The sequence below is a fragment of the Elephas maximus genome, chromosome 3 (genome assembly GCF_024166365.1).
Source record: "Elephas maximus indicus isolate mEleMax1 chromosome 3, mEleMax1 primary haplotype, whole genome shotgun sequence".
In the NCBI taxonomy this organism is placed as follows: domain Eukaryota; kingdom Metazoa; phylum Chordata; class Mammalia; order Proboscidea; family Elephantidae; genus Elephas; species Elephas maximus.
In genome coordinates, this window is record NC_064821.1 from 62,321,558 (window position 1) to 62,333,630 (window position 12,073).

A 12,073-nucleotide genomic window follows, 5' to 3' on the forward strand; every position below is an offset into this window, starting at 1 on the left:
GTTTAAGACCCCAGACGCCACTCTTCAAAGTGGGATGCAGGATGTTTTCTTAATAGATTTTATTATGCCAGGGGACAGATATTCTTATTTCTTTCTCTTTCCTGTCCTGGAGTGGCAAGAGAGCATGCTGGCAATTTTATAGACTTGGGCCTTGTCTCAGAGCACAGTACCTGAAAGACAGTGTTCTGATTATCATTGAATTTCCCTCAAATCTAGTAAAGGACATTCTTCTAGAATAGTTCCCTAGAATTAATTTAGCTTTAAGTTTAGTATGCTTGGTTTTTTATTTTGACAAATAATTTTGATTTAGTTTAGGGATCAGATTCTTTAAACCTTTATTGCTATTTCAGTGTGAGTGCTTCTCTGGTGTGTAATAGAGAAAGGAAAAAGGAGAGATAAAAGGAAGTTAAAGAAATAGAATCGAGATGGTTTTGGTGAGAAATGGGAGAGAGTGTATTTTCTGTAGGTTACTCATCCACGAATAATTGAGTTTCATGTTGTGTATTTTGTTTGTTGTCATTATGTGATTTTCCATCCATTCAACAACTATGTGCCAGTCTTTGTGCTAAGTGCTAGAATTTCAGTGGTGAGTACCTGCTATGGATTGAATTGTGTTTCTGAAAAATGTGTGTCTACTTTTCTAGGCCATGATTCCCAGTATTGTGTGATTGTCTACCATTTTGTCATCAGTTGTGACTTTCCTATGTGGTGTACATCCCACCTTTATGATGTTAATGAGGCAGGATTAGAGGCCGATATGTTAATGAGGCAGGACTCAGTCTACAAGATTAAGTTGTATCTTGAGTCAATCTCTTTTGAGCTATGAAAGAGAGAAGCAAGCAGAGAGACAGGGGACCTCATGCTACCAAGAAGGAAAATGCCAGGAGTGCAGTGTGTCCTTTGGGCCCGGGATCCCTGCGCTGAGAAGCTGCTAGACCATGAGAAGTTTAATGACAAGGACAATCCCCTGGAGCCAACAGAAAGAGAAAGCCTTCCCCTGAAGCTGGCACCCTGAATTTGAACTTCTAGCCTCCTAGACTGTGAGAGAATAAATTTCTCTTTGTTAAAGCCATCCAGTTGTGGTATTTCTGTTATAGCAGCACTAGATAATGAAGATAGTACTGATTTAGGAATATAGAGATGTTAACAGGCATTTATAAAATAATCAGTTTGGTTAAGTGTTGTGAAGGTGCTGTAGGAACACACAGACATGGCATCCAACCCATTGCTAGGTGGTTCTATGATATTTTTATGTTTAATAAGGTGGTAGCTCTAGCCAACAAGGAATTGTAACCCCTTTAGGTTTATAATTGAAACTGAAATTTATCTTAAAAACTAGGCATACATGGGGTGATTTTTTTTTTTTTTTTTAATGTAGTGAAAAAATACACAACAAAAACATTCGCCAATTCAACAGTTTTTACATGAACAGTTCAGGGGCATTGACTATGTTCATCATGTTGAACAACCTCACCACTACCCTTTTCCAAAGTATTCTACCACAATGAACAGAAACTCAGTGTCCCCATAGCAATGGCTCCCCCTTCCGCCTTTCCATTCCTGGTAACCACTAATAAACTTTGGTCTGTGTATTTGCCTCTTTCATGTAAGTGGGGTCATACAATATTTGTCCTTTTGTGACTGATTTATTTCACTCAGCCTGATGCTTTCAAGGTTCATCCATGTTGTAGCATGTATCAGGACTTCATTTCTCTTTATGACTGAGTCATAGTCCATTGTTTGTATATATCACATTTTCTTTATCTGTGTATCTGTTGATGGACATTTTGGTAGTTTCCACCTTTTGGCTGTTTTGAAGTGCTGCAGTGGACATTGTTGTAGAGGTTTTTGTTTGCATTCCTGCTTTGAATTTTTTGAGTATATACCTAGGATTGGGATTGCCGGATCATTTGGTAGCTCTGTGTTTAACTTTTTGAGGAATTACCAAACTTTTCCACTTTGTATTCCCACCAGCAGTGAATGAGCGTTCTAATTTCTCCATATCCTTGGTGTTTGTTTTTTATTCCCCAGAAAACTATACATCATTTCACTGAATCTAAGATGCCATTTATCCCAATTTTGTAGATGTCAAAATGTTGAGCGAAATGGCTGATAATGATTGTTGTTGTTGCTGTGTGCCATCCAGTTGGATTTTGACTCATACCAACCCCATGTGACAGAGTAGAACTTTTCCATAGAGTTTTCTAGGCAGCAGTCTTTATGGAAGTGGAACATCAGTTCTTTCTCTCTCGAGCTGCTGGGTGGGTTTGAACTGCCAACCTTTTGGGTAGCAGCCAAGCAATTATTGTAAGGCTCCCTTAATAAAGACACATTGTGATTGTAGAGATTGTTTAAATGAGAAAAAAAAGTATCTCAGAAATGATGAAATAATAATCTTTACTAATCTTTGCATTTGTAATAACATCTTAGAATGGAGGAAGAGAGTAAAAGAAACTGAAGTAATGTATCTGTCTATAAGTCAGAATGATTTAGAGCAGTCTTTTCATTATAAAATGTAGATTTTGGCCTCTTCATGTCATGAATATTGAATTAGTAACTAGGCAACCTAGTGCTGAAACAGCTGCTGAGATCAGGGAGCAATCCCCCCGATGTTTACCCAGCTCCTCATGCTGCTCGTGTATCACAGGGAGGTAGCGGTGATGCCCTGCTGCTTGTTGGTTATAGCCTGAGCAACTACAACTCTGAGGCTGGGCAGATGGACAGTTCTTTAAAGCAGTGCCCTTTGTATTGCAGTCTGGTACACATACACATACATATGTATGTGTGTGTGTACACACCACTGAAGGAAAGCTTTCACAAAATAATACGTGTGATTCATTCAGATATAGCTTCTTGTCTTATAAAACGAATCATGCTGCTCATTACACCACTTGGACTTTTTTTTTTTTAATACTTAAGTCAAAATAACCAGGGGTCAGAAATTTAGAAAAATTGACTTTTAGATTTGGTGTTGTGACTTTCAGTAAGTCACTAGTTCTCTTCTTTTAGGTTCCTTTGTCTGTAGTAGTTGTGGTGCTCTGGATCAGTGAGCTTGTTGCAAATTGAGAAAATAATACATGTATAAATATATAGAAGGAAATAAAACAAATATAATCTTTTTATAGGTCAACGTCGAATCTGAAATATTTAAAGTGGATACAAAACTATTTCAGCAATGCAGACAATTAAGTGTGTCGTTGTGGGTGATGGTGCCGTTGGTAAAACATGTCTCCTGATATCCTACACAACAAACAAATTTCCATCTGAATATGTACCGACTGTAAGTATAAAGGCTTCTGTCTGTTCATAAAATGTATTGTGATTTGCTATCCTTTTGAAAACTTTTCTTGTTTGTGTACTGAAATTTTTCTGTTGTCTGCCTTTGTTTCCTGTTTTTAAAGATCTTGACTTCTCATGGGTAAATTATATACACTTTAAAGTTAAACAGCTGAAAATTCAGTGGAAAGTCAGAAGGGGTGACACAAGGGTTTGCAAGAAGTACTGGGAGGCAAATCTCCAGTAGACAAGATTCTAAAGAGTGGTGGTCTCAGTTTGGAGAAATATGCCCTACATCTTGGAATGAGGTGACTTTTATTTTTCTTTGATATCTTAGCCAATGATTGATCAGTGCTACAAGGTTCCCTAGGATGTTTTTTAGGATTTTGTAACTTCAGAGAAACTAGTGTGTCTCCACTTAGAGGGAAAGGAAAGAATCTTGTGGAGCTATTTCCTTAGAAATAATGGAGTTCCACACTGGTTCTTAAGGGTAGAGAAGACATGTTTTGTATGAGAATACCCATCAGTAGCCTTTTGGGGTCCTTTCCCACAATTACTTTACATCAACTCCTTAGGAGGAGGGTAGAGGGAAAATGGGAATAACAAAGATGATAGAGAGAGAGGGGACACAACTTATTTAGAGTACCACTCACTCGTGAAAGAATGGGTTTGGGATCTAGTGTTTGTCCCAGGTTGGTTGACTGACCCAATGGTATAATTACGTTAAACATAGATGACTATTCAGTGGTGAGAGGGAAGTTGGGGGTGACCTGTCATGGCAACAACCACCTCTGTTAAGTGAGCTGTTTTTAGGGGTTATGAGGATCCTATGTGTAATTAACATGGGACTGATATTCTTTGGAAGTGAAAAGGAAGGAAATATGTGAGTAATTTAGGTTAATCATCAGAGATACGAGCATTATTAGGAAGATGAATATAGGGTTAAAGCCTTGGTAATTGTGTTCCATCGGAATTAACAGTCTCCATAATGTTCCAAAGGAGCACTGGTGATGCAGTGGTTAAAGTGCTGGGCTGCTAACCAAAAGGTCAGCAGCTCGAACCCACCAGCCGCTCTGTGGGAGAAAGATGTGGCAGTCTGCTCCTGTAAAGATTTACAGCCTTGGAAACTCCTGGGACAGTTCTGCTGTGTCCTAGAGAGGATTGTTTTGATATGGAATTGACTTGAGGACAATGAGTTTTTTTTTTTTTTTTTAATAATATTCCAAGACAAGAAAAGAGATTGAGGTTATAGGAGAAAGAAGGTGAAGTTTCTTAGAGGGGGAGAATTCGAAGGTGTAATTAAATACAGAATCACATTTTTGGGTTGGTTCACTGGGGACGGTGTAGGTAGATGAAGTTCTGAGGTTGAAAGGGACTTTTAGATGCCAAGATCTTGTGTAAGAAAAGGACAACTGTAAGAATTTTTGTGTTTAGTCTTCATTAGAGTTATTTACCTATAAACATAGTTTCTCAGTGTTTTATGACTTTGGTCATTAGGTGTTATATTAAAGGTGAACTTGTGTTTGTATGTGAACCTCTGGGAAAAGGGTAGGGATGGGGGGTAGTAATAGAAAAAAAAAACTTAAATAAACTTTTTAAATACATGGACCATGAAGCACCAATAATGTAATCATGGTATCTGTTTAATCTGTTATGAAAATGAATTTGGTATGAAATGCTTTTTGTGTCCATATATAAACTGGGAGTTGCCATTTCTAAAAAACAAATTTAGAGCTAGAAGGGATTGTATCATCTTAACTCCTTCTCTTATAGTTGAGGAAGGGAACTCAGGCTGAAATGAAGGACGAGACTTAATGTCTTCAGTAGTCAAACACTAGATTAAGTGGACTGGAAAATGGAAACCTGCTTTTCTGATTCTTAGTCCACTCTTGTATGTGAACAGTCAGTAAAGGAGGACTATTTTTGAATTTCTTAAATGCGACTTAAAATAACTTGTACGTTTTGCAAGCTTAAACAAATTCATTACATCTTTTTGTTCTTGTTACCAAGAACCGAATTCATTTAACTTACGACCTTCCTCATGCCCTTGCTTCCGCTCTCCACGTTTAAACCAACTTCCAAACAACCCATAAAACATGAACCAGCACATTTTAGAGGCAGATAACAAGATAAGCAGCACTGGTCTTAAAATACAGCATCTTTCCCCTAGTTTGAAAGCTTTGTTTGTCAATTGTAAATTAATTCAGAGGAGGCCATGTCTTAGTGTTGGATCTTTACTACGTTCTACAGATAGAGTACCGTTACCTCCCTTTTTCACAAGTACTCAGTCCAACCAATATTAGTATAAACTGAGTTTGTTATGGGTTTTATGGCTTATTTATAAATAAAACATTAGTCAAAAAAAGTATCCTAGATCATGTGATACAGTTTTGTATCCAATAACGTGAATTTTCTTCATGAAATTCCCAACAAATAATCAGCCAGCCCTTTCTTGGACACTTTCCTTGAGTACCTTGAGGGACCCTTCATTTCTCTCAAATGGGCTTGTTTGCAGCAAGGTTCTTCTTGACTTGGACCTTGAAAGGAAGAAGATTACCATGACTCTAGGAGATTATAATTTTGATTAACAGGAACTGTTCCATTAAGAAATAATTTTTTTAGAAATCACATTGAACACTGAAGTAAACTACTGTCTCAAAAGTTTAAAACTTGAGCAATTAAACTCAAAAGTTTAAACTCGTATAGCTAGAGGACTCTGCTCCTGTGACACTTTTAGACCTTCTGGGGCTCTTCATCCAAGCTGCTGGGGTAGAGCAGACATCCAAGAACACATCCCCTGTCACTTTTTCCAAGAACCATTTAGCTCTTCCAAGAACTTCACTGGCAAGTTTGATATTATATAAGGAAGAGGGATAAGTCTTAGGAAGGAAACATGGCCTTAGTTTGGGAGTTTTACAGTCCCATTTTGACCATCCTCCTGCATACTAATGATGTTATATTTTTGTGTTTTTAGGTTTTTGACAACTATGCAGTCACAGTTATGATTGGTGGAGAGCCATATACTCTCGGACTTTTTGATACTGCAGGTGAAAACTTAATGTCTTTTGTAACAATGTTCTGGGCTATAATTACAACAGTTGCTGGTTATCTGTCTTTTTGGATGTTTTGAGAAACTAGCATATGAGCAAATCACTTGTTTTTGTTAGTAGTTAGCAGGATTGAATGTCATCATAGTTGATGCTTGACCAAGGAGCAGTCCCAGACCTGGACTAGGTAGCTGTCAGCTGGAGTTTAGAGTACCCTGGGTAGATAGTGTGGTAGGAGAAAAAGTAGACTGAGAGCAGAGTACAGCAGACAAACTGTGAACTGGACTAAAAACCGATGTGTGCACCTTGCAAGAGGATTGGGGACTGTCTTAGTCATCTAGTGCTGCTGTAACAGAAACACCACAAGCAGATGGCTTTAACAAAGAGAAGTTTATTCTCTCACAGTCTAGTAGGCTAGAAGTCCGAATTCAGGGCGTCAGCTCCAGGGAAAGGCTTTCTCTCTGTCGGCTCTGGAGGAAGATCCTTGTCATCAATCTTCCTGGTCTAGGAACTTCTCCGCTAAGGACCTCCAGGTCCAAAAGACATGCTCTGCTCCTACACTGCTTTCTTGGTGGTATGAGGTCCCCCTCTCTGCTTGCTTCCCTTTCCTTTTATCTCTTGTAAGATAAAAGGTGATGCAGGCCATATTCCAGGGAAATTGCCTTTACATTGGATCAGGGATGTGACCTTAGTAAGGGTGTTACAGTCCCACCCTAATCTTCTTTAGCCACAGGCAGAGACTATGATTTATTGTAACATACAGGAAAATACAGCCACACAGTATAGGGAATCATGACCTAACCAAGTTGACACATATTTTTGGGGGACACAATTCAGTCCATGACAGGGACTATATTAGTGATTGAGGGGAGACTAAGGGAATCAATATGTATGAAGCATGCCTACTGATTATCTCCTTTCACAACACCCTCACCCTCCTTCTTTCTTTTTAAAGCACAGAATTTCCTAAATATGCCCAAGGCTGTAAGCACATAACCGTATCCAATATTTGTTATCATCACCCTCTGAAATTTGAAGGCTTATTTAGTATATCTTCTGTATAATATATGTCTAGATAGCTTGTAGTTTTATATTACATCTGAAGATGTTTTGAGAGTGAACTAGTATCTAGCTAACAGTATTGAATTTGTGGTCAACTTTCTAAATTATAAGAACATGTTACTTTCTTCCTTAAACGTACCTAATTCCTCAGTGTTATTTCCTTCTTATTTTAAGAGTGGCCACTGGTCTTAATTTCTCCCTTCTTTCTCTGTAGTCTCTGTAATCAGCTCAGTTAGCCAAAGGAAAATTTCAGAAAGGTATTGTTGTAATGTGTAGGAATTTTAAACTCCATGCTTTTTGTGAGCTATCTTCTTGTTCTGTGCCATCTAGCAACCCTATATGACAAGGCAGAACTGCCCTGTAGGGTTTCCTGGGCTGTAATCTTTACAGAGGCAGATCATCACATCCTTCATTTTGCGGAGCCGCTGGCACGTTTCAAGCGCCGACCTTTCCCGCTTAACACGGCACCACCAGGGCTCCTTTATTAGAAAACTCTTCATCTTTTCTAAGTTTAAGTGTTCACTATTAGTACTCTTTGCATTTTACCTTCTCGATCAAATCCAAACAGTTCCTCAAAGTGGGCAGTATAATATGTTCCATGAACAGCAGTGTGTCAGTTATACTGCCCACTTTGAGGAACTGTTTGGATTTGATCGAGAAGGTAAAATGCAAAGAGTACTAATAGTGAACACTTAAACTTAGAAAAGATGAAGAGTTTTCTAATAAAGGAGCCCTGGTGGTGCCGTGTTAAGCGGGAAAGGTCGGCGCTTGAAACGTGCCAGCGGCTCCGCAAAATGAAGGATGTGATGATCTGCCTCTGTAAAGATTACAGCCCAGGAAACCCTACAGGGCAGTTCTGCCTTGTCATATAGGGTTGCTAGATGGCACAGAACAACAGCAGTTTTGTAAATGTTTCTTAGGCCTTTAGAACTAAAAGTTACATGAGTAATGTTATATTAGGGCTTTAACCACTGCGCGACCAGGTCTCCTTTACTAATGATAAGATGTACAAAAGAAAAAAAACAAGCAAAAGACAGACAGTTGTAAGTGCATTTGGTCATAACTCGACTATGTCATAAGTTGGGGATTACCTGTACTTATATGCCATCATTATTAGTTACATAGTAGTCCATTTTGTGGCACATCACATCACAATTTATTTAACTTCTTTGTGGAATATTGGGAACTTGCAGTTTCCTTTTATATTATGACCTATTTCAGTGCAAACATTTTAATATTTTGACACACATTTTTAAATCACTTTTTATCTTGACTTAATTTCAAGCTTGCAGAAAAGTTGCTAGTACAAAAAACTGTTTACCCAGATTCACCCATTTTTAACATTTTTCCACATTCTGTATATTCTGAACTAGTAGATTAAATGCATCATACCCTTTTGCTCCTTAATGCTTTAGTGCATATTTCTTAAGAATAAAGATGTTCTCTTACCTGATATAGTATAGTTATCAAATTCAGAAAATTTGACATTTTATATAAAAATTTAAACTTTAATCTATAGCCCGTTTTCTAATTTTGTCAATTGTCCCCAGTAGTGTCCCTTATAACATTTTTTTTTTTCCTCTGGTATAGATTCTAACCCAGGATCACACATTGCATTTAGTTTTAATGTGCCATTAGTCTCCTTTAACATGGAACTACTCCTCAACTTTTGATGACATTGGTATTTTGAAGAAAACAGTTTCTCTGTTGTTGTTAGGTGTCGAGTTGATTCCGACTCATAACGATCCTGTGTACAACAGAACTGTCTTTCCGTCCACACAGTCGTTACTGTTTGAGCCTGTTGTTGCAGCCACTGTGTCAGCCCATCTTATTGAGAGTCTTCCTCTTTTTCGCTGACCCTCTACTTTGCTAAGCATGATGTCCTCCAAAGACAGGTCCCTCCTGCTAACATGTCCAGAGTACCTAAGATGAAGCCTTGCCATCCTCCCTTCCAAGGGCCATTCTGGCTATACTTCTTCCAAGACAGATTTGTTTGTTCTTCTGGCACTCCATGGTATATTCGGTATCCTTCACCAATACCATCATTTGATTCAAAGGCATCAGTTCTTCTTTCTTCTTACTTATTCATTGCCCAGTTTTTGCGTGCATATGAGGCGATTGAAAACACCGTGGCTTGGGTCAGGCACGCCTTAATCCTCAAAGTGACATCTTTGCTTTTTAACACTTTAAAGAGGACTTTTGCAATGTATTTTCCCAGTGCAATATGTCCTTTGGTTTCTTGACTGCTGCTCTCCTGGGTGTTGATTGTGGATCCAAATAAAATGAAATCTTGGACAGCGTCAGTCTTTTCTCTGTTTATCGTTAAGTGTTGCTTATTGGTTCAGTTGTGAGGATTTTTGTATCTTGATGTTGAGTCCATTTCTTTGTGTTGAAGTCCATTTCCTCATGAATAGATTCAGTTTATATGTTTTTGGTGGGAATACCACATTGGTGATGCTGTATCCATCTCAGGAAATCACCTTTTGTTAATGGTAATTTTGAACATTTAGTTAAGCTGTTGTCCAGTGTTTCTACTGTATGATTATACTTTTTCCTTTGAAAATTAGTACTGAATTTGTGGGGAGATACTTTGTTGTTCCAACTCATAGCAGCACTGTGTACAAGAGAATGAAACATGTTGCTTATTGGTCCAGTTATGAGGGTTTTTGTTTTCTTTATGTTGAGGTGTAATCCACACTGAAGACTGTGGTCTTTGATCTTCATTATCAAGTGTTTCAAGTCCACTTCACTTTCAGCAAGCAAGGTTATCATGCAGATGACACAGGTTGTTAATGAGTCTTCTTCCAATCCTGATGCTTTTTCTTCTTCATATAATCCAGCTTCTTGGATTCTTTGCTAAGCATACTGGTAAATAAGTATGGTGAAAGGATATAATCCTGACGCACACTTTCCTGACTTTAAACCATGCAGTATCTTCTTGTTCTATTTGAACAATTGCTTCTTGATCTATGTACAGGTTTCTCATGAGCACAATTAAGTGTTCTGGGTAGATACTTACAAGACCATGTAAATATTCTGTTCTTTATTAAACAGCCCCTTCTCTAGGTTTAATATCCATTGATGATTCTTGCCTTGAATCAGTTTTTCCTATGATGGTTGTAAAATGAGATCTGGATGATAGCTGTGTTCATTCATTGCTCCTGGGGTCTGGAGAGGGATAAGACAGCTAAATCAGATTAATTGCACCACTGTGACTTGTTCTGAATATTACTCATTCACTAAGGAAGAGAATAACATTAGTAAATTTAACCTGGATAAATAGTTTTTATTGATATCACCAATTTAATCCAACTGCTCCTGGATAATAAGTTTTTATTGATACCACCAATTCAGACCCACGTTTCAGGATTCTTCCCTCCCTGCCATTCCATATTTTTATCTCTTTTCTACGGTTAGAAGGTTGGTTCCCAAAACAATATATTTGCTCAGTCCTACAGCACAAATAAAATAGTTTCACAATTGCTATTCCATACCACTATGAAACACTGGTAGCGTGGTGGTTAAGAGCTACAGCTGCTAACCAAAAGGTCGGCAGTTCTAATCCACCAGGCGCTCCTTGGAAACCCCTATGGAGCAGTTCTACTCTGTCCTGTAGGGTTGATATGAGTCAGAATCGACTCGACAGCAACGGGTGCCACTATGAAAAACAAACCTACTAATAAAAGCTCAAGATTTGTTTGCAGCTCTTCTTTTATCTTTAGCCTGATAATAATATATAGTTCTGTGTTCAAAAGTTAATTGAATTTGTTCTTTTTTTACCCCCATGTAATGTGGTTATGTTATTCATTTGGAATACAGTTGAGTTCATTTGTTTCTCTTTGCATTCAGTTTTAGGGTTGTTTTTCCTGACCCTTATTGATTTGTTTATGTTCGGATTCAGTTTTATTTAGGGTTGTTTTTCCCCATCCCTAGATATAAAAAATGTATCCTTAATTGTTGTCTTAGGTTGACTTTTCAGAAGATAGCTTCTTTTTGATTATTAATCATTGTAATCAGTCATAGCCCAAGCCCAAGCCTGCTACTGTTGAGTCGATTCCAACTCATAGCAACCCCATAGGACAGAGTATCACTCGGTAATTTCAGGTGTTACCATGGTGATAGAAAAGAGAAAGCTTCTACTTTGAAGCTAGATGGAGCAGTTAGCTTGGTTGCTGGCAAGTTGCTCTACTGGAGCGTAATTTCCTTGAAATGCAAAATGCTTAGAGTATTTCCTCTTAGTGGTGTTGTGAAGTAATGAGTTTTAAATATAAACTATTGCAATCGAGTTGATTCCAACTCATAGTGACCCCGTAGGACAGAGTAGATAGTACTGCCCCACAGGGTTTCCAAGGAGCGGCTGGTGGATTCTCACTGCCAACCTTTTGGTTAGCAGCCAGGCTTTTAACCAGTGTACCACCAGGGCTCCTTTAAAAGCATACATGTGTGCAAACTCAGGAGCTGCATACTTAGGATTCATATACTTAAAAAAAAAAAAAAAAGATTTTTTTTTTTTTTTTTTTTACTGTGTATTATAAAAAAAGAAACAACACAGTGACTGAGATTTGGTGCCACCTTTGGTATGTGATGCTTCAAATCTCCAGTTGGTGTTAGAGCCCAAACAGTTTGGATTGAAAGAATTGTTCATGAGCGTGGCTGATTTTTTTCTTTAAACCCATTCTTTAATTTTT

At 38.1% G+C, this 12,073-nt stretch overlaps 1 protein-coding gene across 3 annotated transcripts in view; it reads left to right on the plus strand.

Annotated features, from left to right (window-relative positions):
• CDC42 (cell division cycle 42) overlaps positions 1 to 12,073 on the plus strand; it is a 54,650-nt gene that overhangs the window by 32,830 nt on the left and 9,747 nt on the right. For all 3 annotated transcript variants that reach the window (XM_049878215.1, XM_049878216.1, XM_049878217.1), the window contains exons 2-3: positions 3,126 to 3,280; positions 6,251 to 6,323. In XM_049878215.1, the coding sequence (XP_049734172.1) occupies positions 3,176 to 3,280; positions 6,251 to 6,323 (178 nt within the window). In that variant the 5' untranslated portion in view covers positions 3,126 to 3,175. The remainder of the gene's footprint in view (positions 1 to 3,125; positions 3,281 to 6,250; positions 6,324 to 12,073) is intronic.